The sequence below is a fragment of the Mastacembelus armatus genome, chromosome 7 (genome assembly GCF_900324485.2).
Source record: "Mastacembelus armatus chromosome 7, fMasArm1.2, whole genome shotgun sequence".
Lineage (NCBI taxonomy): Eukaryota > Metazoa > Chordata > Actinopteri > Synbranchiformes > Mastacembelidae > Mastacembelus > Mastacembelus armatus.
This window is the reverse complement of record NC_046639.1, coordinates 7,239,878-7,261,016: the sequence shown is the minus strand read 5'-3', so window position 1 is coordinate 7,261,016 and position 21,139 is coordinate 7,239,878. Positions and strand designations below refer to the sequence as shown.

Below are 21,139 nucleotides of genomic sequence, written 5' to 3'. Positions count from 1 at the left end.
GCGGTTGCAGAAAAGAGCCGTAATCCTGGATAAAGTAACACAACCGAGTCGCTTTTTAAAGCTCGGCAATAAGGGAAGAAGTTCGTCGATGCCAATGACATGTTGTCATTAACTTAGCCTTGTTGTTAACAACTTGAACTGCTCGTGATTTCACAAAGGGCCCGAACAAAATAAACGCTAAACGCGGTACTTTTACCCCGCTGACCGTCAGTCCCGTGGCGTGCTTTAAATGTGGGCTACGATGGGAATAGTAGCTGGCTAGAATGCAAGCTAATATTAGCTGGCTAGGTGATGTCTCCACGTTTTAGCTCCGTATTCGGAGGAAAAACAGCGGAGCCGTTTTCTGCCGAAAATTTCTCCACTTGTCCTCACGCGTGTGTCACCTCCGCACAGAGTTACAGCTGTTCTAAAACCCAGACGGCGGTCATACTAGTAAATTAATCCCATTATATTTCTCTTACCTTCCGGCTTGTTTTCGGCAGCCATTTCCCCTTCACGCGCAACATCCTCCTCCTCCTCACGACCGTGGGTACCACGCGCGTGCACGGCGAGGACAGCACGAGGAGGGACTGGAGGAGCACGCGGCGAGTCGGTCCGACCGAGGAGAACTTACCATTGGCTGTGAGACGGTGACTGACGGTGAAAAACACGGCACCCCTCACCTGGGCACCCCCCCTCCCCCAGCACCGGGGTTTATTTTAGTGGGTTTCAAAAAGCTCAGAGGCGCTGCAGGTCTGGCTCTGGTGAAAAGGCGACGACGTAATTATTACGTTAAAAAGAAATCATGTGTAAGGATGCGTCTTGTATATAAATAACTAGACCGTGAATAGTGTTTGTCTTTGAGTACAGTCCCCACGTTAACATCGTCATTCCTGAGTGACAAAACAAAGTAGTCTTCATCAGCTTGTGCCTTAATATCAAGCAAGATTATTATTTGTAGCGGTCTTCGCTATGTTTTTAACATATCTTCAAAGACAGGCTACAGCAAGTTGGCGAGTCAAAACTGATAAAGGAGGTCCGACTTGTTTAATACAGCTGATAAGAAGAAGCCCTCCCTACAGACAGAGATTTCATTTTACATAACCATCCATTACAGTGAGTAAATGTTTATGTATGTGTACCACCTTTAAATTTTACTATTTTATCTGTACAGTTACAGGTTTCCTTCAGGACCTGGTTACGCACAGGCGATTAAAAACACAACAAAATGTTGAAGTTAAATCGCGACGGTCTGCACAGTATGTTAAGTTACCAAGTGCCATCTTACATGTAGAGAGGTCTGTAGACTGGTTTGTCCACTTGTAGACATATGGAACTGGTTTCAGATAGTGGCACCATGATGCTGAAACATGCTGAGATCTCCAACAAATGGGTAACCTGCCTCTTATTTGAGCAGAGGGGCTGGTAAGGGAGTCTATCTAAACAGAGGTCGATGTGATAAACTGAACTGAAGAGCGCTAATATGAATACAGTTACCTCTGCCTACTGTGCTGTCAAGGTTATCGACTTCTACCATTATGGCGCAGTTATGTAGGTTCGACAATAGCATGGCTGCATTAAATGACTACAGGCAATCTAATTACAGATCATTGTGCTTAACAGACTTTACTTTTGGCACTTGCATCAGCTACAGCACTTAAGGACAGTCGGTATTAACGGGCGGGTGGCCTTGGGTGCAGAAATGCAGTATGGTTTGAGGTGGTGGTGCTGAAAGGACAGCTCCTCTGCTGCTTGTGCTTTGTACAGGCAACGACTGGGTGTTATTGCAAAGAAAGCAATAATGAACTAATGAAAGCCCTTAATGTAGTGATGTGATTTTTTTCACCCCTCGCCTTAACTGCTCCCAAGTGAGTAGGATGCAGACAATATTATCCATTTGGAATTAGGCATGTAAGCAATATTCATTTCCTTACATCTAAAAATGTATACTGCGTTCAAAATCTTTTTTTTTTCATGTAAACGAAAATAACCTACATGTATTGTCATTTGCAACATTTCAATAAATTCTGTTCAATAAACATTTAGGTAATTTTAAATAAAACAGTCACAAAGACGTGGTGTGAAAATACTGCTTGACTTTTTACCTTGGAAATACATTTCGCACACAATTACAGTGTCACTGTCTCACTTCTTCTCATAACATCAGTGAAGAGCTGTGAATTAAAACTTAAGAAACGCACACTCACGACGAAGAAGCCCATGAGCACAGTTGCGGCGACGTCGCTCATCCCAACGCAAGGCGGCGACAGCGTGCGCAGAGAGGCCTGTGGCGACGTAAATGTCACGAAGAAGACATGACCGGGTGTAAACATGGCGTCTGCCTTGGACGATGATGAGATCGGCAATGATGATTATTATTCGCTTCTGAATGTCAGGAGAGAGGTACGATTAACGACTGTGGTCTGAATGGGCGGTTGTGCGAGCGCTTCTGGCGGTCACTCTGCGAGGCCACTCCCGATGATGTTTAGCAGCTGCTGGTATAATCTGATTTAACGCTAGCAGACACCTAGCTTGACCCTCGACATTGATTCTTGTGACTCTTCGGCTGGAGACTTCACAAGATGAACAACAGGCTACAGGATTATGACTTTACCAGCAGGAGTAGTCGGCTAACGAAGGGAGGCAGAGACGCGTGTGTTACAGTGGGAGCCAACTCTGACAGACTGACAGCAAACTTTATGTCCAGTTTCTGTGCGCAGAGCTAATGCTGCAGCTGCACTTCAGGCTTCATCATGCAACACTGCTGCTGATCAGATTACACTAAAAACACGCGGTGTGGCGTTGTCTGGAGACTGGATGCTGCAGTCATAAGTAATAATTGTATTTTTAAAGCACTTAAAGCTGATATGCAGTTTAGGTTTTACAAAGCAGAAGGAAACTGTAGCTCGGGGGTCATGCTGCGCCGCAGAGTGACTAAAGTTTAACATTAGTTATATATTTAACATTTACATGACAAACTAATTCAAGAACATGTTAGAAAGTCGTTAACTTATCCCACTGAGTAGTCCGTGCAAAAGTTTTACATATTGTTGATTTATGAGTTAAAAAGATGGTAACGCTGCAGGGTTCCCAGGCTTTATACTTCATTTTAAACTGTTTTAACTTTTTAAGTTCAGTATGTAAAAGACATGTTCATTTTAAAGTCTGTTTGCTGCAGGGGTTATATTACTTTTACTTCAACAGCCCAAACCAAATCGGTACAGTAGGACAATCAGTCATGGTTTCAGAGATAGGAAAAATAGAGTCCAATAAAAAAAGATGACATGTTTGAATACATAGGCTTAACTATGCTGTAGTGTTATCGTATGTTCTGGTGTCAATAATGCTTTCACTTTCACATATTGTTATTATTGTGCTTCAGGCAACACAGGAGGAGCTGAAGGCAGCATACAGGCGGTTGTGCATGCTGTATCATCCAGACAAACACCGGGACCCTGAACTAAAGCGGCAAGCAGAACAGCTTTTTAATCTTGTACACGAAGCTTATGAAGGTCAGAAAAGCACCGGTCATATTGTGCAGTTAACTGCCTTTGCAACTACTCACAAAGATGATGTTATCATCTACACAGCTCTAGTTAAATTAAAGTTTTTGTTAACATTATTATTTATTTATCTCTTTCTAGTGCTGAGTGACCCACAGGCACGAGCTATCTATGACATCTATGGGAAGCGAGGGCTCGATGTTGAAGGATGGGAGGTAAGTCCATCGGGGACTGTAGTGGCCAGTAATTCCTTAACAAATGGGAAACAAGAATCATTCTGTTAATTCTATTTATTAAAGCCAAAATATAACGCTGACAAACACTGCAGGCAGGAGAGCTTCATGAGGCAATCTCAGCACTGGGGATGCAAATTATTGATAAAGTCAGTCATTAGTTGGCTGACCTGTCGATCGATTAACAATTAATTGATAAACAGAGAACCTAAATTTCCCTCAGTTTCACTATGGTCTATAAGAATAAACTATACTATACTGAATAAAAAATGCATGTCATATTCCTTAATGAGTTATTGTACCATTAGGGATACACTACAGACAATGGCATTTATGTAGTATAACAAAATTAATTCTGCATAGAAACTCAATAAAATATGTAGGCTACTTTAACATGAAAATAAATTGTGCACTGGCTCATCTGTTCCATGTGGAAACATTAGCAACATAACAAATAAATTCTGAATAGAAAGCTAAAGAAAATATTATTTTGCTTTAACCTACATAAAATCTTATTAAAATAAAAGAAGTAGTAGGCTACTTAATATGAAAAACTTGAAACATTAGCAGCACTTCTAATCTCTAGTTACATACTCGCCTTCCTAACACTGTGGTGATTGTAGGTTGTGAAGCTGATGAACTCGCTCCAGGCCGCACAGCTGCATGCAAGTTATTTAGGTAGTAACTTAGCGAACTCGTTGTTGTACTTAAACGTAGTACCACACAGTGTACATTTAAGTTAAGTTATTACCCTTATTAGTCCCACAATGGGGAAATTACAAAAATTACACAAAGTGCACACACACAGCAGTGAAAACACAGCCAGTGCAGCACCCGGGGGCAGGTGCCTCAAGGGTCTCACCTCAGTCGTGCTGGCTCTTCACTCCGTCTCACCGACCTGAGACTCAAACCTGCAATTTTAAGGTTACAAGTCCGACTCCCTATCCATTAGGCCACGACTGCCCCATTTGGTGTCTTTGTCATCATGAATTAGTTTGAACTGGTCCCACACTGCACTTCCTTTTGACCGGTTCATGTTTGTGTGCTGGGTTTCTCGCTGCGAGAATTTCACATTGTGTTTAAACCTGGTTTAGGCAATGGCACCCTCGACTGGCGACAGTACTACATATTACAGAAATACTGCCGTGGAAAATGGCAATTAACTGAATTAATTTAATTTAATTGAGCAAATTATTATTGACAATTAATTGGTAGTCGATTAATTGTTTACATCCCTGCTCAGCACAGTTTTGAATTTCAAAACTGGCTTCTAAAATCTTTTTAGAAAAACACTTAATAACACAGCCAGATGCAGACCAATGCTAGCTTCAATGCAAGTCCATCAAAATCAAAACTTACTGTGCAACTCCTCTTCCAAATGGTTTCAGCAGTCTTGCTTTCATCCGGGTGATCATTGTTGTGTGTCTGCAATTGCATCTGCATTTCAGGAAAACCAGTGTTTACTGTAATGCTTTCTAAACATCCCTGTTTTTGGAATGCAGTTTGGCCACGTTTAGATTGGATCTGTTTAGGGTTCTATGTTCTTTACCAATTTTAACAAATCAGCATATTCTGGGATTAGACATGGCTAGTTCACTTTGTGTGATATAGACAGAAATAAAACAATGCTCATCGATATGAATTGTTTTGACCATGTGAGAAATGTGACAATACATTTTCACTTGATATTCAGAATGTCTTAAAAAAACACCTATGTATTCCTGTCCTATATGACATTGTTTCTTTTAAGCTTTGTTACTTTTCCTTCTTTTGCTTCATCTTTGTTTGTGATTGATGCTCTGTAGTGCAAAATATGACGCTTATAAATATCTACACAAGAGCAAAATATGGGAGTGTGGTGAAATGTCTTCTGTTGTACCTTTTTAGCTGCAATGTCTGAAGCAGTCAATCCGACATTCCCTTTGCATTCAAATCATATCTTCTTACTTCAGGTGGTGGAAAGAAAAAGAACCCCTGCAGAGATTCGAGAAGAGTATGAACGTCTTCAAAGAGAGCGAGAAGAGAGAAGGCTTCAGCAAAGGACCAATCCAAAGGTGTGTTCCAGAGAAGATAAAAGGCCTTGGATTGAACTGGAAAAAAGAACGAGGAATTAAGCATCTTGTGCATATTATATACATTTTTAATTAACGCCATGTACTTTCCTAAACCTGTTATTTCCAGGGAACGATTAGTGTGGGTATTGATGCCACAGACCTCTTTGACCGATATGAAGAGGACTATGAGGATATGGTTGGAGGGGGAGTTCCACATATGGAAATCAACAAGATGCACATATCACAATCCATAGAGGTGATGGGTTTTTCGAGACTGCACATGTTTTTATTCGGTGATAATGATGTGTTGTGATTGAAGTGATCAAACAAAACTTTCAGAGAAGATGTTTGAGATCCTTTCTATCCAAGGCCTTAAAGGTTTATATATTCCACTGCAGGCTCCTCTTACCAGAAGAGACACAGCCATTTTATCTGGCTCCTTGTCAACCCACAATGGAAATGGAGGTGGCACCATTAACTTTGCCCTGAGAAGAGTCACCTCAGCTAAAGGATGGGGAGAGGTATACTGCATTCTCACTGGTCATCACACACCCTCACTTTGCAAAGTGGAGTATGAATGGCACACTTTTTCTCTCTGTGTGTACACAGGTAGAGTTAGGTGCTGGAGATACCCATGGACCTCTCTTTGGAATGAAGATTTTCCGAAACCTGACGCCTCGATTGTATGTGTAGTAAAGATAGAGAAAATAAATCAGTACTGTTGAAAATACATGAGCCATTCAGTTTTTTTTTTTTGTTTGTTTTTGTTTTTTGTTGTGTCTCAGCTTTGTGACTGCTCAGTGCGGACTGCAGTTTTCATCCAGAGGCGTGCGTCCTGGCGTTACCACTGTGTTGGCCCGTCACCTGGACAAGAACACTATGGGCTACCTACAGTGGCGATGGGGAGTTCAGTCCTCAATGAACACCAGCATAGTCCGGGACACCAAGAGCAGTCACTTTACCTTCGCAGTGCAGGTTAGCAGCCGGCAGTTATGTTTAATTGTAATGTCAGCTGAGACACTGTACAGTGAGTGTTGCCAAAATGATCATTTACTTCTCGTTTCCGCAGCTTGGCATTCCTCACACCTTTATGATGATGAGCTACCAGTACAAGTTTCAGGATGAAGACCAGACAAAGATTAAGGGCTCAGTAAAGTATGTTTTCAAAATCTAATATGTTATCTGAAGAATGTAATCATATTAGGACCTATGTTGTAGGTCGTAATAAGATTTTTTTTTTTTTTTGTGTGTGTGTGTGTGTGTATGAGTCTCTTTGTAAAGCTGCTCAAATTTCAGTCCAATTACTTCTGCATAAATAGTTTTTGTGTGCCTGAGCTGACAGCTCAAGTGCAAGTAAGCTTTGCGGGTAGATAGGTAGTCACTGCATCTTTGTGTTACAGATCAGGTTTCTTTGGGACTGTGGTGGAATATGGCGCTGAGAGGAAGATCAGTCGACACAGTGTCCTAGGGGCCACAGTCAGCGTGGGAGTGCCCCAGGGCATCTCCCTCAAGATCAAGTAAGGCTCTTTGCTCCAATTTTTGTTGGTGTAGGCTCCATGGGATTTTCCTGACAGTGCTGTTTCATGGCCTCAACCGTCAGCCAGTTAAATTCATTTTCTACAAATTATGTCTGTGATAGGATATAGACACAGGATTAGAGCCACTGAGATGCTAGCTGGTCCAGGGGTAGGACAAGACATTTTCACTTTGATGCCTTTTCAGTTTTAGGCAGGTGGATGTTAAGTAGCTGGGACTAAACTTTATTTTTGAATGTAATCTTAGTTTTCAGACCAAAATCTCCCCCAAGTAACCAATTGTAGCAGACAGCGAGTGGCCATTTATTTTGAAATAATGAAACACATCTTATATCTGAAGACTAAACAGAGCCAGCCAGACATATTTCTTCCCGATTCACCTGACTGACCAGCTCCTGCCTAGTGCTGTGTTTTACGCCACAGTTGGACCACTGGTTTTCTACCTCGCCATGCAGCAGCTTATTATCCGACCCTACATGCGGGCCCAGAAGGAACAGTAAGAAACATTTGCTTTAAGTTAGTTGATTCATGCGAGAAATGTTATTGGAAGTACCATCACATATATTATTACGGCCCGGGTTTATGATCTCGTTTTATTTCTGTGTTTATCTTCTAATTCTACAGAGACTTGGAGAAGCAACGGGAGAGCTCAGCCTCTAATATAGCCAAGAAGAAACAGGAGGCAGAAGCTTCTGTGAGTATCTAACATATACTGTAGCTGTGGTACCAGTCCTACATGGTGATTCACTGTTAGATAAGAGATGTGTGACACTGTGTGTGTCAAGAAATATTACTACTCCCACAAGTCAGGCTGAGGGACTGAGATCAGATTAGATAAAATACAAAGTCTTAGTGAAATTCATTAGTATAATCCGCTTGATGTGAAATCTCATTGATTGTGTCTGTCTCTAAAGGTTTTGCTCATGCAGGAGTCTGTGCGCAGGATTATTGAAGCAGAAGAGTCCAGAATGGGTAAGATCTGTAAAATTTAAGGGGTGCGCTTATTCTGGGAATAGGCAGGTTTTTATATTTGATTGTCTTAATTTTGTTTTTCATACATTTTAGGTGAAATATGTGTGAAGCAAAGCGTCATTTAATATTCTCACTTGATTGCATGTTACTGTCTGTTTTCACAATATAAAACAAAACTATTCACTGCTGTTTAATTTTCTGCTACCTATTAATTCTCAGCTCGCAGGGTAAAAAATCCTCATTATGCAATTTTAGTGATCTTTGTGATCTCAGGCTGAAGTCTAAAGGGAATGCATACGTGGCAAAGGCAAGACTAGTGTGTGGGCCACTTCCAGTGAAATATAGGAGACTTATTTTGTGGTCAAAAATAGTGCCTGGGGTGTTCTTTGGTGAGATATGCATGCCTTTTTAATCAGAGTTAAAATAGCTAATAGAGAAATAGAGTTTAGTGGATTTTTTTAATGACCCTCCAGCTTCCATTTGCACTGGTGATAATCTGGGCTTTTTAGTTTGCTTTTGATAAGTACACTAACATAAAACTCTCAACAGACAGTATAATTTTCACTTAGGGGTTTCTGGCAAGTGATAATTGGCTTATGACACCTGTCACTGTGGAGACTGCGTTGGTTTTAGTATCAACAGAGGTGCCCTAGACTTTGCACTTGTAAAATAATAGTTAATAGCTGTGTGTGTGTGTGTGTGTGTGTGTGTGTGTGCGCGCGCGCGCGTGTGTGCGCGCGTGTGCGTGTGTGTGAGAGAGAGAGATGTGATGACAGACAAACAGCTGCTCTGTTTTATTCAGTGGACTACATGTCATCAAGTGGTTACATTATTGTTTATGCAGCTTGCAATTAAAATGAACTGTGCTGTCTTTTTGTTTTGTACTTTGAAAAATGATATTAACAAATGGCTCTTAAAAATTGCACTGGTCCTGTTATAAACTGTGTGACTGCAGTTGCGGGCACAAAAGATTTAAATTATTCCATTTGTGAAAGTGGGGATTAGTATTGGATTTCTAATATCAATTCACCCAACAACTTGTGTTTCTGAAATATATTCTTGGATCAAACTAAATAGGTCATCTGGATGATGAATTGGCATTTGGAAAATGCTTAAAATTACAGGTTAATACATAAAACGACAGTTGATTAACACTATTGTTGATGTTGCTTGCTGCATCAGGTCTCATCATCCTCAATGCCTGGTATGGCAAGTTTGTGACAGACAACAGTAGAAAACACGAGAGGGCAAAGGTCATTGATGTGACCGTGCCACTGCAGTGTCTGGTAAAAGACTCAAAACTCATCCTCACTGAGGCCACAAAGGTGAGTACATTAATCCAGGGAAAGATTTCCAAAGCTGCACAATTTACGCAGACCCTCTGCTATGTAGTAGATTTTTGTGCTATGTAGTAGATTTTTCATTTGTTGATTACAGAAGACATTTATATACAGTGGCTTCAGGAACTATTCAGATGCTTTCACATTCTGCACAGATTACTCTGCTTTCGATTTAATTTGAAATGTATATGTAGCAATTGAGTCAAACGCAGTTGCCACAGCTGAAAGGGATCACCCTGCGATGACCCACAACTTGTAGAGAATGTGGGCAGACCGCTGGCACAGACAACAACAGTAGACTGGCTTTTCCTCTCGCCTGATTGGAGAAAGGGTAGTCAGTTAGGATGCAGGATTCCCTGGCCTGAACCTGGTGATGGGACCTGTGGAACTCTGAGTCAAACTGGCAACTCAATTGCCATAGCTGAAAGGGATCACTCTGTGATGAGCTGGCTATCAAGAAGTTGGCAGTCAGGGATCATCGTGGTGATCCCTGGCTGTGCTCTCCAGCGAGTTGGTGGCTGGCAGGGGAAGAGAACAGAAGGGCGCGGCCTGGCAGCTTGATGGGTGATATGGATATTGTTCCCAGACGATGAGGCCACGGCCACAAAAAGGACTGCATGGGCGAGTGGTGAAGAGGTCACCACTGCAGATGCTGCTTCCGTTAAGCCCAGAGCATGGAGCTGAGGAAGTCTACATGGGCAAGGTAACATGGGCCACATGCCAGGCAGGGAGCTGGACCACAGTTGGAGCAGCCACATGGAGCTGCTGCTGAGTGTCAAAAAAAAACCTAAACCTGCCTCCTCTCTCAGGTTCTTATTGTGCTGAAAGGTCTCAGGTAACCTATAAGCACTCTGATGAAGCTCTTTTTTAAGGGCCTCTGTATTTATCTACATTCATCCTTCCATCAGTTCTAAGCTGCTCAAGTTCATTTTTTGTCCCGTCAGACCAGATAATCATTATTCTCATGCTCTCAGAGTCCTATAAGTTTTTTTTGGGGGGGCAAATTTCAGGAGGGTTGTACTATATCGTTTACTCAGAGTGGCTACTGTTCCATAAAGACTTGACTGATCAAGTGCTGCTGAGGTGGTCTTCCTTTCACCACGTTCTCCCCCTCTCTGCAGAGGACGTCTGTTATGTCCTGTTATCAATTCAGTTTGCCACAGGTAGACTCCAGTCAAGTTCTAGATACCTCTCAAGGACAATTGAAGCACAAATGTGAAGGGGTCTGACTTTGAGGACAGTATTAGTCTCACAAACTGATGTCTTTACCTTGTTGTACAGTGATTCAATCTGCTGTTGGTGCATGACCTTATGTTGTCTTTGCAGTCAGGACTACCTGGCTTCTACGACCCCTGTGTGGGGGAGGAGAAGAGCCTGAAGGTGCTGTATCAGTTCCGCGGAGTCATGCATCAAGTGCTGTCAGGAGACACAGAGCCACTCAGGATACCAAAGCAATGTATGTCCCTTGGTCTACTGCACAGCATAGTAATTCCTTCAACATGGAAAATGTTGCTGTTTTGTTCCTATTAATGTAATGTTCAGCTGTAATGTTCAGTGTAGGTTAAGGAGTTAGTAGACTGTTTAATCTGACCTTGTTTTCGATGTTTCTGGCAGCAGGGGATTTTTAGTCCCAGCTCTTTGTAGCTGTTTTGATGTAGCATTTCCTAAAATATTTAATGTCAACTTTCACTGCCTCCTTCCATCTGCTAAGCTATATTACCTGCCCCCTTTATGTGTCTGTCAGCAGTGTTATTTCTGACTACTTTTTTCTTCTTTCCTACTGTACAGCTCACAGGATTGACGCAGACACATAGGAGCTCCTTCGTTGACCAAAAAGGCTCATCTCTCAACTGTTTGACAGAAGATGGATAAAGTTGTTTTAGATATGACACGGCTTGAAGTCCCTGTCACTCAGAAATTGTGCATTTACCTTTGTCTTTATATTTGTTTGAATATGCAGAGCGGAGTAAAAGCATCACAGACTGGATTGGTAATAATTCAGTATTCATGGTCATCCGTTGTGGCCTGCTGGAAATTCTAATGTGACACCAGAATCAATGGTTACCATCTTACTTCCTAGCTCTTGGTGTCAATTTATTTTTGGTATGGCTTGTAATTTATGATCGAGCACTATGTACTGTATTATACATAAACTGCAGTGCCTGTGTGATTGAAGACCTGAATGCAACTCTGTTCATTTGCCATATTATTAAAAATCAGTCTCTCTCATGTTGCTTAATATTTTCATCCTTTTTTTTAAATGTGTATTTTTTGGTAATGCTCATAAGAGGTCATAGTTATGATGTTCATGAATCTTCCCCTCCCATTACATCAGTGTACTATAAACAGAAAGGAATGGATCAACTGGAAGCACCACAAGACCAAAGACTATTTGTTTCCTGTGCAACAACTGCATCATTCTGTGGAGGCAAAAACACATTCTATTCAGGTTAATCTTTTTTTATTCAGTTATTTTCCTTGATGTTAACTCAGCTGATTGATCACAGATATATTATGTACAAGTTAATCAATTGCAACCTTTGAGAGATAATTAGGTTTGCCTTTTAAAAAATGTAGTTTTTTTGGGACAATTAAAATTACATAACATTGTCACCAGTCAAACTATATAATCAGTAGAATTAAAATGTCCTAGGCTTTTTGGTTGAAGATCACATTGATCACAAATGGAACACATCAAAATCTGGGCGCACTAATTGCTACCGTGATGAAGACAAGTCTACATGACATTATTCCCACATGACTTTCTGATAAGGTACAATTTATAACAAAATTATAATTTATGATTAATGGCTTTATTACAAGTTAATAAATCAGACTATTAATGTGAACAACTTCAGTTGTCAGACTGTACAAATTCCTCCTCTAGCACAATGTTTTTGTACCTGTGACACTCTGAGAAGCCCTGTTTGACCACTTACTTATGGGAAAGGGTTGCAGGGCTTGTGGACCAAAATCAATTTATAACACCAGGAACTACGGACCTGATAGATTATTATTTTATTGATTATTTATTGACATTTACAGGTAATTGCTTAACTGCTGTTAACTGTGTATTAGATGTTTATAAATTGTCATTACTAGTGGCATAACTGCATTCAAAATGACCATGATAATGACACTTTCTTATGACTGCAGACTTTTTGGGGCCTAGAGGGGGTGTCCTGAATGAATTTAAAGTGCCCTGTTGGAAAAGGTTTTTCCACAACCAATCAACCCCAAAACTAATAGTAGAAACCTTATTAGCCCTTAATAAAGCCACTGATTATAGCTTTCTTATCAGAAAGTGGTATGATAATTTTATTCTTACAACAGATTTCATTACTTACATTACCCATGTAAAATTACAAATTAGCTGCTGACATGTTACTGAGAAAATGCATTTAAATGTTTCAAAATCTGCTTATTGAGCCGTTTCTTGTGGCTCTTGTAACCAGGCCAGGTACTCCTAAGTAATTCAACAAAAATAATATTAATACTGACAAAAGTAATAACTGAATAGATAAATGACCACGATTGATTTACCCATTTAAATGTTGCAAAAAACAACTGTATAATTTTATGTTCATATTACTGAACATAATATTAATAAAATATAAATGTGTATTAACAATATTAATAAAATGAATGTGTAAATAAATACATGTAAAAATAAAAGTACTGCAGTGTAGTGTATTTGTATATTTATTGTATATATGTATTTATTGATTTCATTCAGAGATTTTTGGATTTATTTATTTCAGACCACTGCCTGAAATTGCAGCTTTTCTTGTTTACCTCAGATTATATGCAATGATTTGAAAAACAATGGTTGAATGCTTTAAAATGTGACATTCACACAATTTAACAGCCACACCTCATACACTATAGATATAGTAGCAAAGCGACCTCTGGTGCTACAAGGGCCATGAGTTGCAGCAGTACTGAAGAATAATTACCAGCCTTTCCAGGACAACCTCATAGCATCTACATCATTAGAACAATCGCACATTCACACCTTGTACGACTAAATGAAACTGCTGAAACATGAAACACTAAATGTCACTGTGTATAGTCCACGACTGTGTCTCTGTGTTAAACTAGGGAATTCACCATGAACCGACTGTGGCAGTGAGTTTGAGATCCATGTACCGCTGCTGAATCAAAGAGGCCTGTCCAGACAGTGACACCTGATATTGTTTACTTTCTGCAGTGGAATAAGGAGATGCAATCAGGTATAAACAGACAAGTCTAGAGAAGAGGTACAAAGCCAAAGCACAAGTCTTACTCATTTATTTTGCAGATCACCCATGTTTTCCAGAACTATGGATCAAGAGTGAGATTTGTCTGTTTTATCCACAAAGGCAAGGACAAACCGTAGGTATAAAATATGTGTTACTAACAGCTCTGTTGAGATGTAACCAGGAGTGGACACATAACTCTGCTTGCTCCCTGCCTGAAATTGCACCTTTATGCTTCTTGTTTCTTTTGTACAATCTCTTTTTATTTTTCACATGCAAGTGGTCTTTTTAAAAATGTCACATTCAACAAGTTTCCACAGCCACATCTCACACAAGACAGACAGTTTATTTATAAAAGCAGAACAACCTATGGCGCTACAAGGGCCATGAGCTAAACTGGAAGTACAGCAGTACTGAAAGATAATTACCTTCCCAGGAGGGGCTTTTTCCAAGAAAGATAACAGTGTTAGACCAAAGTGCCAGTATGATTAGTGGGAGCACGCTAAAATTTTTTCTATGTAAATAGCAATGTTACAACATCACAATGGACTGTAAGGGGGAGAGTTTAAAACACATTTGAAGTCATATAATGGCCTCGGGGGAACAGTGAAGTGCAGTTACATGGCCTCACTGGTATGGATGGAGTACGAATGCCCTTTGACCCCTTGGGCCCCAGCCTGGTAGGCCAGGTCAGAATCCTTCCATGCTCAGTGGGAATAAAATCCATCTCTTCAGTGTTCCTGGCCTGTGGATTCTGTCAGCATCAAAGAAATGTCATGGTCTGTTTAGACCCAAGTTGAAGGCCACAACAAAATCCACAAGCTGACTTGATAATTAAAGAGAAGCCTAGTTTTTGTGAAAGCATTAAAGTAACAGTAAAGTTGTATTCTTTTTGTTGTTATCACCGTGTTTACCACTACATATCACCCAGAATAGACATAAAGAGTTTGGCTCCAGCAAATGTAGAGCAGTTTAATCTATTTCTGATGCGTCTGTTTGTCCTGAATATCAGCGTATATCGCCTTAAAGCTGTGCGCAGGTTTGCTGTACGGTCCCTTTAAATAAAGGCGCCTACGGCTGTGAATCGTTTGAACTACACCGATCTTTTCCGGCAGCTATACCGGAAATAATAATCGCACCTCAAAAAATGTAGACGGGAAATGTATTTGTGGGAATATCCCTTCTCAAAGACTGTGGGTGGAGTGTGAGTAATCTGAAATGAGTGGGATCCTTTATATTTTCTGTCTTACGCGCGAGTTGTAGCTGCTTTTTACTCAACCGCTTTTGCGTCGAACTGCACTTCCGTGTTGTTCCGTGTTTCCGGGTGTAATAACTAACGTCGGTGTTGTGGCTGTGGGCCTTTAGATACTGAGGCGTCTTGTGTTGGAGGCTCGGGAGGAGCTTACAGAGGGTGAGCCCATCTGGCTATGTGGCTTGAGAAGCTTGAAGTGGCCTAGGTTTCCCAGGGATGAAGAGGAAAGCTGAAGCGATGGGGAGTCGAGTGTCTTCAGCTAGTGCGCCGTCCAACTCATCTGCAAATGTGGATGTAAGTTCTTTACAGGACTCCCCACACAAAGCAAATACTGTCAGAGCTTCAGAAGTCTGGTGAGGTCAGCGTGGAATAACATGAAAGTGAAAGTGCAAAAGCAACGTGGGTCTGCTCGCGTGGGACACTTGTTGAGGTCCTGTTGGTTTAGGTCCTTTTAATGGAGGTTCTGTAGGTGGAGGTCCAGTAGGAGGTGGGTGTGAGTGTTTACAGTGTGTCCACAACAGCTGCTGTTGTGTTTTGGATGAATAGCATCTGGACTAAAGGTCTTGATTGGTACAACAAACAAACAAAAACTTACACCAAATAAAATACACCTAAACCTTTAGCCTCAGCAGATTTTCTAGCTAATTTGAACAACTTTAAGTTAGATTACCACTCAGTCTCACAGTGTTTGATAAAGTGGGATTTCGGGGGATTTCAGGTGGAGTGATTGCACTTTCAATAAAGACAACTATTCACAGCAACAGCCCAAAGTTATTTAAATGCTAAAACATACATACAGCCTCTTTCAGTTTTAGTGAGGCTGCACTGTTGTATTATGGGGAGGCTCAATCTAAACAATCCACTTTCTTTAGAAAAGGGAGTAAAAGTCATTCAAAAAAAGATGCAGCTGAGCAACAGATGGGCTCAGAAATTCAGCGTTCTTTACAGCTTTATGCAACTTTTGTGTAGCTTTTATCTGTTTCAGTAACACTGAGACAAAATGCAAGGTAGTTCAGTTTCTGAGATTACACAAGGTGGTGGGGGTATTAGTCCAAAGTTAGTGGTTGGAAACTGGACTGATTATTCAAGGCTTTCAGCTTATCTCTGTTCTGTTTGTTCTCAATCAGTTGCTCAATGTTCCTCTGGAGATCCTGGAGGAGATCTTCCTGAACCTTCCTCCTAATCAGGTGGTTTGCATTTGTCGGCCGGTGTGCCGTCAGTGGAAAGAAGTGGCTGACAGTGAATCATTGTGGAGAGAGAGGTGTAGAAGAGAAGGATATAGCCTCCATGGTGCTTCAGGCACACCTGACGACTGGAGACTGTTTTACTTCTTGTGCAAAAAGAGAAGAAATCTTCTCAAGAATCCAAGAGGCGAACGTAAGAGTCAACACAATGAATTTAGCTAAATGATGATGTTTTCCTTTTGAAATGATCTCTGCAAAAGAATTTCCCTCACAATCTCTATGTTTTAATAGAAGACATGAAGGATTGGCAGATTGTGGAGAATGGTGGTGATAACTGGATAGTAGAAGGTCTTATGGCACCACATCCTAATGAGGGAGTCCAGAAAAACTTTGTGACCTCTTATGGGTGAGTCCAGAAAACATCTGGCACTTTATATTAAATGGTATTTATATTCTGTAGTAGCTAAACCATTCATCTGTTTTCTGCAGATGGTGCAGGAAGTCGCAGCTGATCAATTTGGAGAAGGAAGGTTACAGTCCATCATTTATGGATCTCTTTCAGCCTGACATCAAGATATCTGACTGGTGATGACAACACACATGAAACACTCTCATAACTCAAAGTTACTGCTAAATTGATGGCAAACTGAGTCACGCAGAAATACAATCGAGGGTACATTCAGTCATTACATTTGAGCACAGGGTGAAAGAGTGGTGATTGGGGCAGACTTGAACGGACATGTTGGTGAGGTAAACAGAGGTGACGAGGAAGTGATGGGTAAGTTTGATATGCAGGACAGGAATGCAGAAGGACAGATGGTGGAAGACTTTGCAAAAAGGATGGAAATGGCTGTAGTGAACACACTTTTCCAGAAAAGGGAGGAGCATAGGGTGACATATAAGAGTGGAGGCAGGAGCACACAAGTTTCAACCTGAAAGAGATCAGTGACTGCACAGTAGTGGTTGGGGAGAGTGTAGCCAGACAGCATAGGATGGTGGTGTGTAGGATGACTGTGGTGGTGAGGAAGATGAAGAGGACAAGGGCAAAGCAGAGGACCAAGTGGTGGAAGTTGAAAAAGGAAGAGTGTTGTGTGACTTTCAGGGAGGAGCTGAAACAGGCTCTGGGAGGTCAGGAGGTTCTTTCAGATGACTGGACAGCTACAGCTAAAGTGATCAGGGAGACAGGTAGGAGGGTACTTGGTGTGTCATCTAGAAAGAGGAAAGCAGATAAGGAGGCTTGGTGGTGGAATGAGGAAGTTTAGGAGTGTTTTACAAGGAAAAGGTTAGCTAAGAAGAAGTGGGACACTGAGAGGTCAGAAGAAAACAGACAGGAGTACAGGGAGATGCAGCGTAAAGTGAAGGTAGAGGTGGCAAAGGCCAAACAAAGGGCATATGAGGATTTGTATGATAGGTTGGACACTAAGGAGGGAGAGGTGGATTTGTACAGGTTGGCAAGGCAGAGGGACAGAAATGGGAAGGATGTGCAGCAGGTTAGGGTGATCAAGGACAGGGATGGAAATGTGTTGACAGGTGCCACAAGTTTGATGGAAGGAATACTTTGAAGAGTTGATGAATGAGGAAAATGTTAGAGAGCACAGAGTAGAAGAGGTGACTGTTGTGGAGCAGGAAGTAGCAAAGATCAGTAAGGATGAAGTGAGGAAGGCATTGAAGAGGAAGAAGACTGGAAAGGCAGTTGGTCCTGACGACATACCTGTGGAGGTATGGAAGTGTTTAGGAATGGTGGCAGTAGAGTTTTTGACTGGGCTACTTAACAAGATCTTGGAGAGTGAGAGGATGCCTGAGGAATGGAGGAGACATGTATTGGTGCCCATCTTTAAGAACAAGGGAGACGTGCAGAGTTGTGGAAACTACAGAGGAATAAAGCTGATGAGTCACACAATGAAGTTATGGGAAAGAGTAGTGGAGGCTAGGCTGAGGGTAGAAGTGAGCATTTGTGAGCAGCAGTATGGTTTCATGCCAAGAAAGAACCACAGATGCAATATTTGCTTTGAGAATGCTGATGGAGAAGTACAGAGAAGGCTAGAAGGAGCTGCATTGTGTCTTTGTAGATTTGGAAAAAGCATATGACAGGGTGCTGAGAGAGGAGCTGTGGTTTTGTATGAAGAAGTCTGGAGTGGCAGAGAAGTATGTTCGAGTGGCGCAGGACATGTATGGGAGCTGTAAGACAGTAGTGAGGTGTGCTGTAGGGATGACAGAGGAGTTCAAGGTGGAGGTGGGACTGCACCAAGGATCGGCTTTGAGCCCCTTCTTGTTTGCTGTGGTGATGGACAGGCTGACAGATGAGGTTAGACAGGAATCTCTGTGGACCATGATGTTTGCAGATGACATTGTCATCTGTAGTGAGAGCAGGGAGCAGGTGGAGGAAAATCTAGATAAGTGGAGGTTTGCTCTGGAAAGGAGAGGAATGAAGGTTAGCCGCAGTAAAACAGAGTCCATGTGTGTAAATGAGAGGGACTCAAGTAGAACGGTGAGGTTACAGGGAGTAGAGGTGAAGAAGGTGGAGGATTTTAAGTACCTAGGGTCAACAGTCCAGAGCAACGGAGAGTGTGGAAAAGAAGTGAAGAGACGTGTGCAAGCAGGTTGGAACAGGTGGAGGAAAGTGTCAGGTGTGAAGTGTGACAAAAGAGTGTCAGCAAGAATGAAAGGAAAGGTGAACAAGACAGTGGTGAGACCATCAATGTTGTCTGGTTTAGAGACAGTGGCACTGAGAAAAAGACAGGAGGCAGAGCTGGAGGTAGCAGAGCTGAAGATGTTGAGGTTCTCTCTGGGTGTGACGAGGATGGATAGGATTAGGAATGAGGACATCAGAGGGACAGCTCATGGTAGATGTTTTGGAGAAAAAGCCAGGGAAGCCAGATTGAGATGGTTTGGACATGTTCAGAGGAGGGACAGTGAATACATTGGTAAAAGGATGCTGAGGTTAGAGCTGCCAGGAAGGAGGCCTAGAGGAAGACCAAAGAGGAGGTTCTTGGAGGTTCTAGGCCTAGGATAGTTGGTGTGGGTGAGGAGGATACAGAGGATAGGGTTAAATGGAGGCAGATGATTTGCTGTGACGACCCCTGAAGGGAGCGGCTGAAAGGAGAAGTAGTATGTAATAAAAAAATAATGTCAAAGACAGTGCCTGGAATACTGATATTACTGCTGAATTAAAGTTTAATAAACAGAAGTTAATAATTTAATTTAACCAATTTGACAGTAACAGATTTGTGTCAACTTGGAGTGATGAACTGTTTGTTACATGTGGAAAACTAAAAAAGTGTAGTGATTTAATACAGGAATCTGTATTATATATTTCAGCAGTAATTTGGAGTCCCATGTAAAAAATGATAAAAAAAAAAAAAAAAGTGCCCTACTTTTCCCTGATCTACTGTGTGCATATGCCTGTGTGCATACTAGGTATGCCCCGCGGTGGGACTGTGGCAGTGAGTATGAGATCTGTGTACAGCTGCTGAATCAAAGGAAGAAGCCTGTCCAGACATTTGCTCCTGTTAATGTTTCATTTGAGCAGTGGAACGATCAGCAGTGGAATCAGGTATGTACCAAGCAGAGTTACTAATTAATACAGCAAAGTTCAGAGCCTGAGCACAACTCTAGACTTACTGATGATTTATTTTTCAGATGACCCATGTTTTCCAGAACTATGGTGCAGGAGTGAGATACATTCGTTTTACGCATGGAGGCAAGGACACACAGTTCTGGGCAGGATGGTATGGAGTTCGTGTTACTGACAGCTCTGTTGAGATATGTTCACCACTAGACTCATAACTCACTGGAATACATACAGTATAACACCTCAAGATGGAAGTATATATATATATTATAATCCTGTGTCGTTTCACGTGTTGAACAAATGTTTCCTAAGATAAAAAGCAAAAAATTAATTTAAATTATTATTTCACATCTCCTATTCTTAAATAAAAAAGCTTAAGCCTAAACAAATTAATTTACTGCTTATTGTTTGAGTGTCAACTGGTAATGGAAATTGTTAGGAAAAGAAGCCATATACTCTAAAAATTCTATCAAGCTATGCCTGCGAGTCATACAATATTAATTAGGTGTTCTAATAGTAATACATTGTGACGTTTCATAAAGGCACCAATGGGTGCTGTGATCACATTATTATAACATTCAGGATAAGGTCGCAGTGAAGGTTACAAAAAGTCCAAAAGCAGATCTGTCAAATCTCAAGCAACTGTGTCTTTGAATGATGGTAACACTGCAGCACTAGTTTTGCACTCCAGCCTTAATGAAAATATTCTTTGCACTGCTGCGTAATGTGTAATGCTCAAACGTTTTTTTGTTTTTGCAGAAGCTATTTTTACAGTTCTGAGTCTCTTATCCCACCATCATTTATGGAAAACATATAAGACATATATACATTTATTTCTGTAATCATTAGACAACACATAGTGTTGGAAGTTGTTTATTCATAATACTGGTTTATTGTGATGTGTTATCACAAACAATATACAGTACAATTGTCAAATCTAATAAAAATCATATTTCAAGAAACTCTCATTTTCTTGGTCCATTTGATTTCAGTGTCAACTCAGATTCTCCAAGTCTTAGTATCAGTAATTCACATATTTTAGTTAGTGAATAAGTTACGACTTATTCCCACTATATTTACAAATAAAATTCAAGCCCACCATATAGGGATGGATAGTACAAGACAAATGCAAATAGTACTAGTTTAGTCATTCAGAAATCTTCACAGGATCTCAGTGTGTGGCATTTTATAAGACCTCAGTGTTCCTCTCTGACTTTATGATACTGCAGTTTTGTAGCATGTTCAGTTTGCAAAATAGGTAATTAGCCTGGGGTTATA

The 21,139-nt window shown here is 41.1% G+C and overlaps 2 protein-coding genes across 4 annotated transcripts; both read left to right on the top strand.

The window, feature by feature from the left end:
* The first annotated feature begins 2,266 nt into the window (after positions 1–2,266).
* dnajc11a (DnaJ (Hsp40) homolog, subfamily C, member 11a) lies at positions 2,267–11,845 on the top strand. Its single transcript, XM_026333507.1, has 16 exons — positions 2,267–2,382; positions 3,362–3,491; positions 3,624–3,697; positions 5,668–5,769; positions 5,897–6,025; positions 6,168–6,290; positions 6,379–6,452; positions 6,555–6,744; positions 6,839–6,924; positions 7,170–7,286; positions 7,645–7,800; positions 7,929–7,998; positions 8,219–8,276; positions 9,459–9,601; positions 10,943–11,072; positions 11,405–11,845. The coding sequence occupies exons 1-16, from the start codon at positions 2,311–2,313 to the stop codon at positions 11,428–11,430; spliced, it is 1,680 nt and encodes a 559-aa protein (XP_026189292.1). The 5' UTR covers positions 2,267–2,310; the 3' UTR covers positions 11,431–11,845.
* Positions 11,846–14,932: 3,087 nt separating this feature from the next.
* Positions 14,933–20,627, top strand: LOC113145074 (F-box only protein 6-like). Of its 3 annotated transcripts, XM_026331421.2 has the most exons (7): positions 14,933–15,058; positions 15,220–15,400; positions 16,234–16,483; positions 16,582–16,696; positions 16,780–16,875; positions 19,708–19,843; positions 19,930–20,627. In XM_026331421.2, exons 2-7 carry the CDS (start codon positions 15,323–15,325, stop codon positions 20,074–20,076), a joined length of 822 nt encoding a protein of 273 aa, XP_026187206.1. In that variant the 5' UTR covers positions 14,933–15,058; positions 15,220–15,322; the 3' UTR covers positions 20,077–20,627. The 3 variants fall into 3 exon arrangements, with proteins under 3 accessions (XP_026187206.1, XP_026187207.1, XP_026187205.1); XM_026331422.2 differs by having other exon boundaries at positions 14,949–15,394; XM_026331420.2 differs by having other exon boundaries at positions 14,950–15,400.
* The last annotated feature ends 512 nt before the right edge of the window (positions 20,628–21,139 follow it).

Excerpts from the sequence above, each read along its gene's own strand:
- LOC113145074 (XM_026331421.2), top strand. The coding sequence starts at position 15,323 with ATGAAGAGGAAAGCTGAAGCGATGGGGAGTCGAGTGTCTTCAGCTAGT. Across the intron at positions 15,401-16,233 it reads ACTCATCTGCAAATGTGGAT|TTGCTCAATGTTCCTCTGGA; the intron begins GTAAGTTCTTTA and ends GTTCTCAATCAG. Across the intron at positions 16,697-16,779 it reads AACTTTGTGACCTCTTATGG|ATGGTGCAGGAAGTCGCAGC; the intron begins GTGAGTCCAGAA and ends TGTTTTCTGCAG.
- dnajc11a (XM_026333507.1), top strand. The coding sequence starts at position 2,311 with ATGGCGTCTGCCTTGGACGATGATGAGATCGGCAATGATGATTATTAT. Across the intron at positions 5,770-5,896 it reads AGCAAAGGACCAATCCAAAG|GGAACGATTAGTGTGGGTAT; the intron begins GTGTGTTCCAGA and ends TGTTATTTCCAG. Across the intron at positions 6,026-6,167 it reads ACATATCACAATCCATAGAG|GCTCCTCTTACCAGAAGAGA; the intron begins GTGATGGGTTTT and ends ATTCCACTGCAG.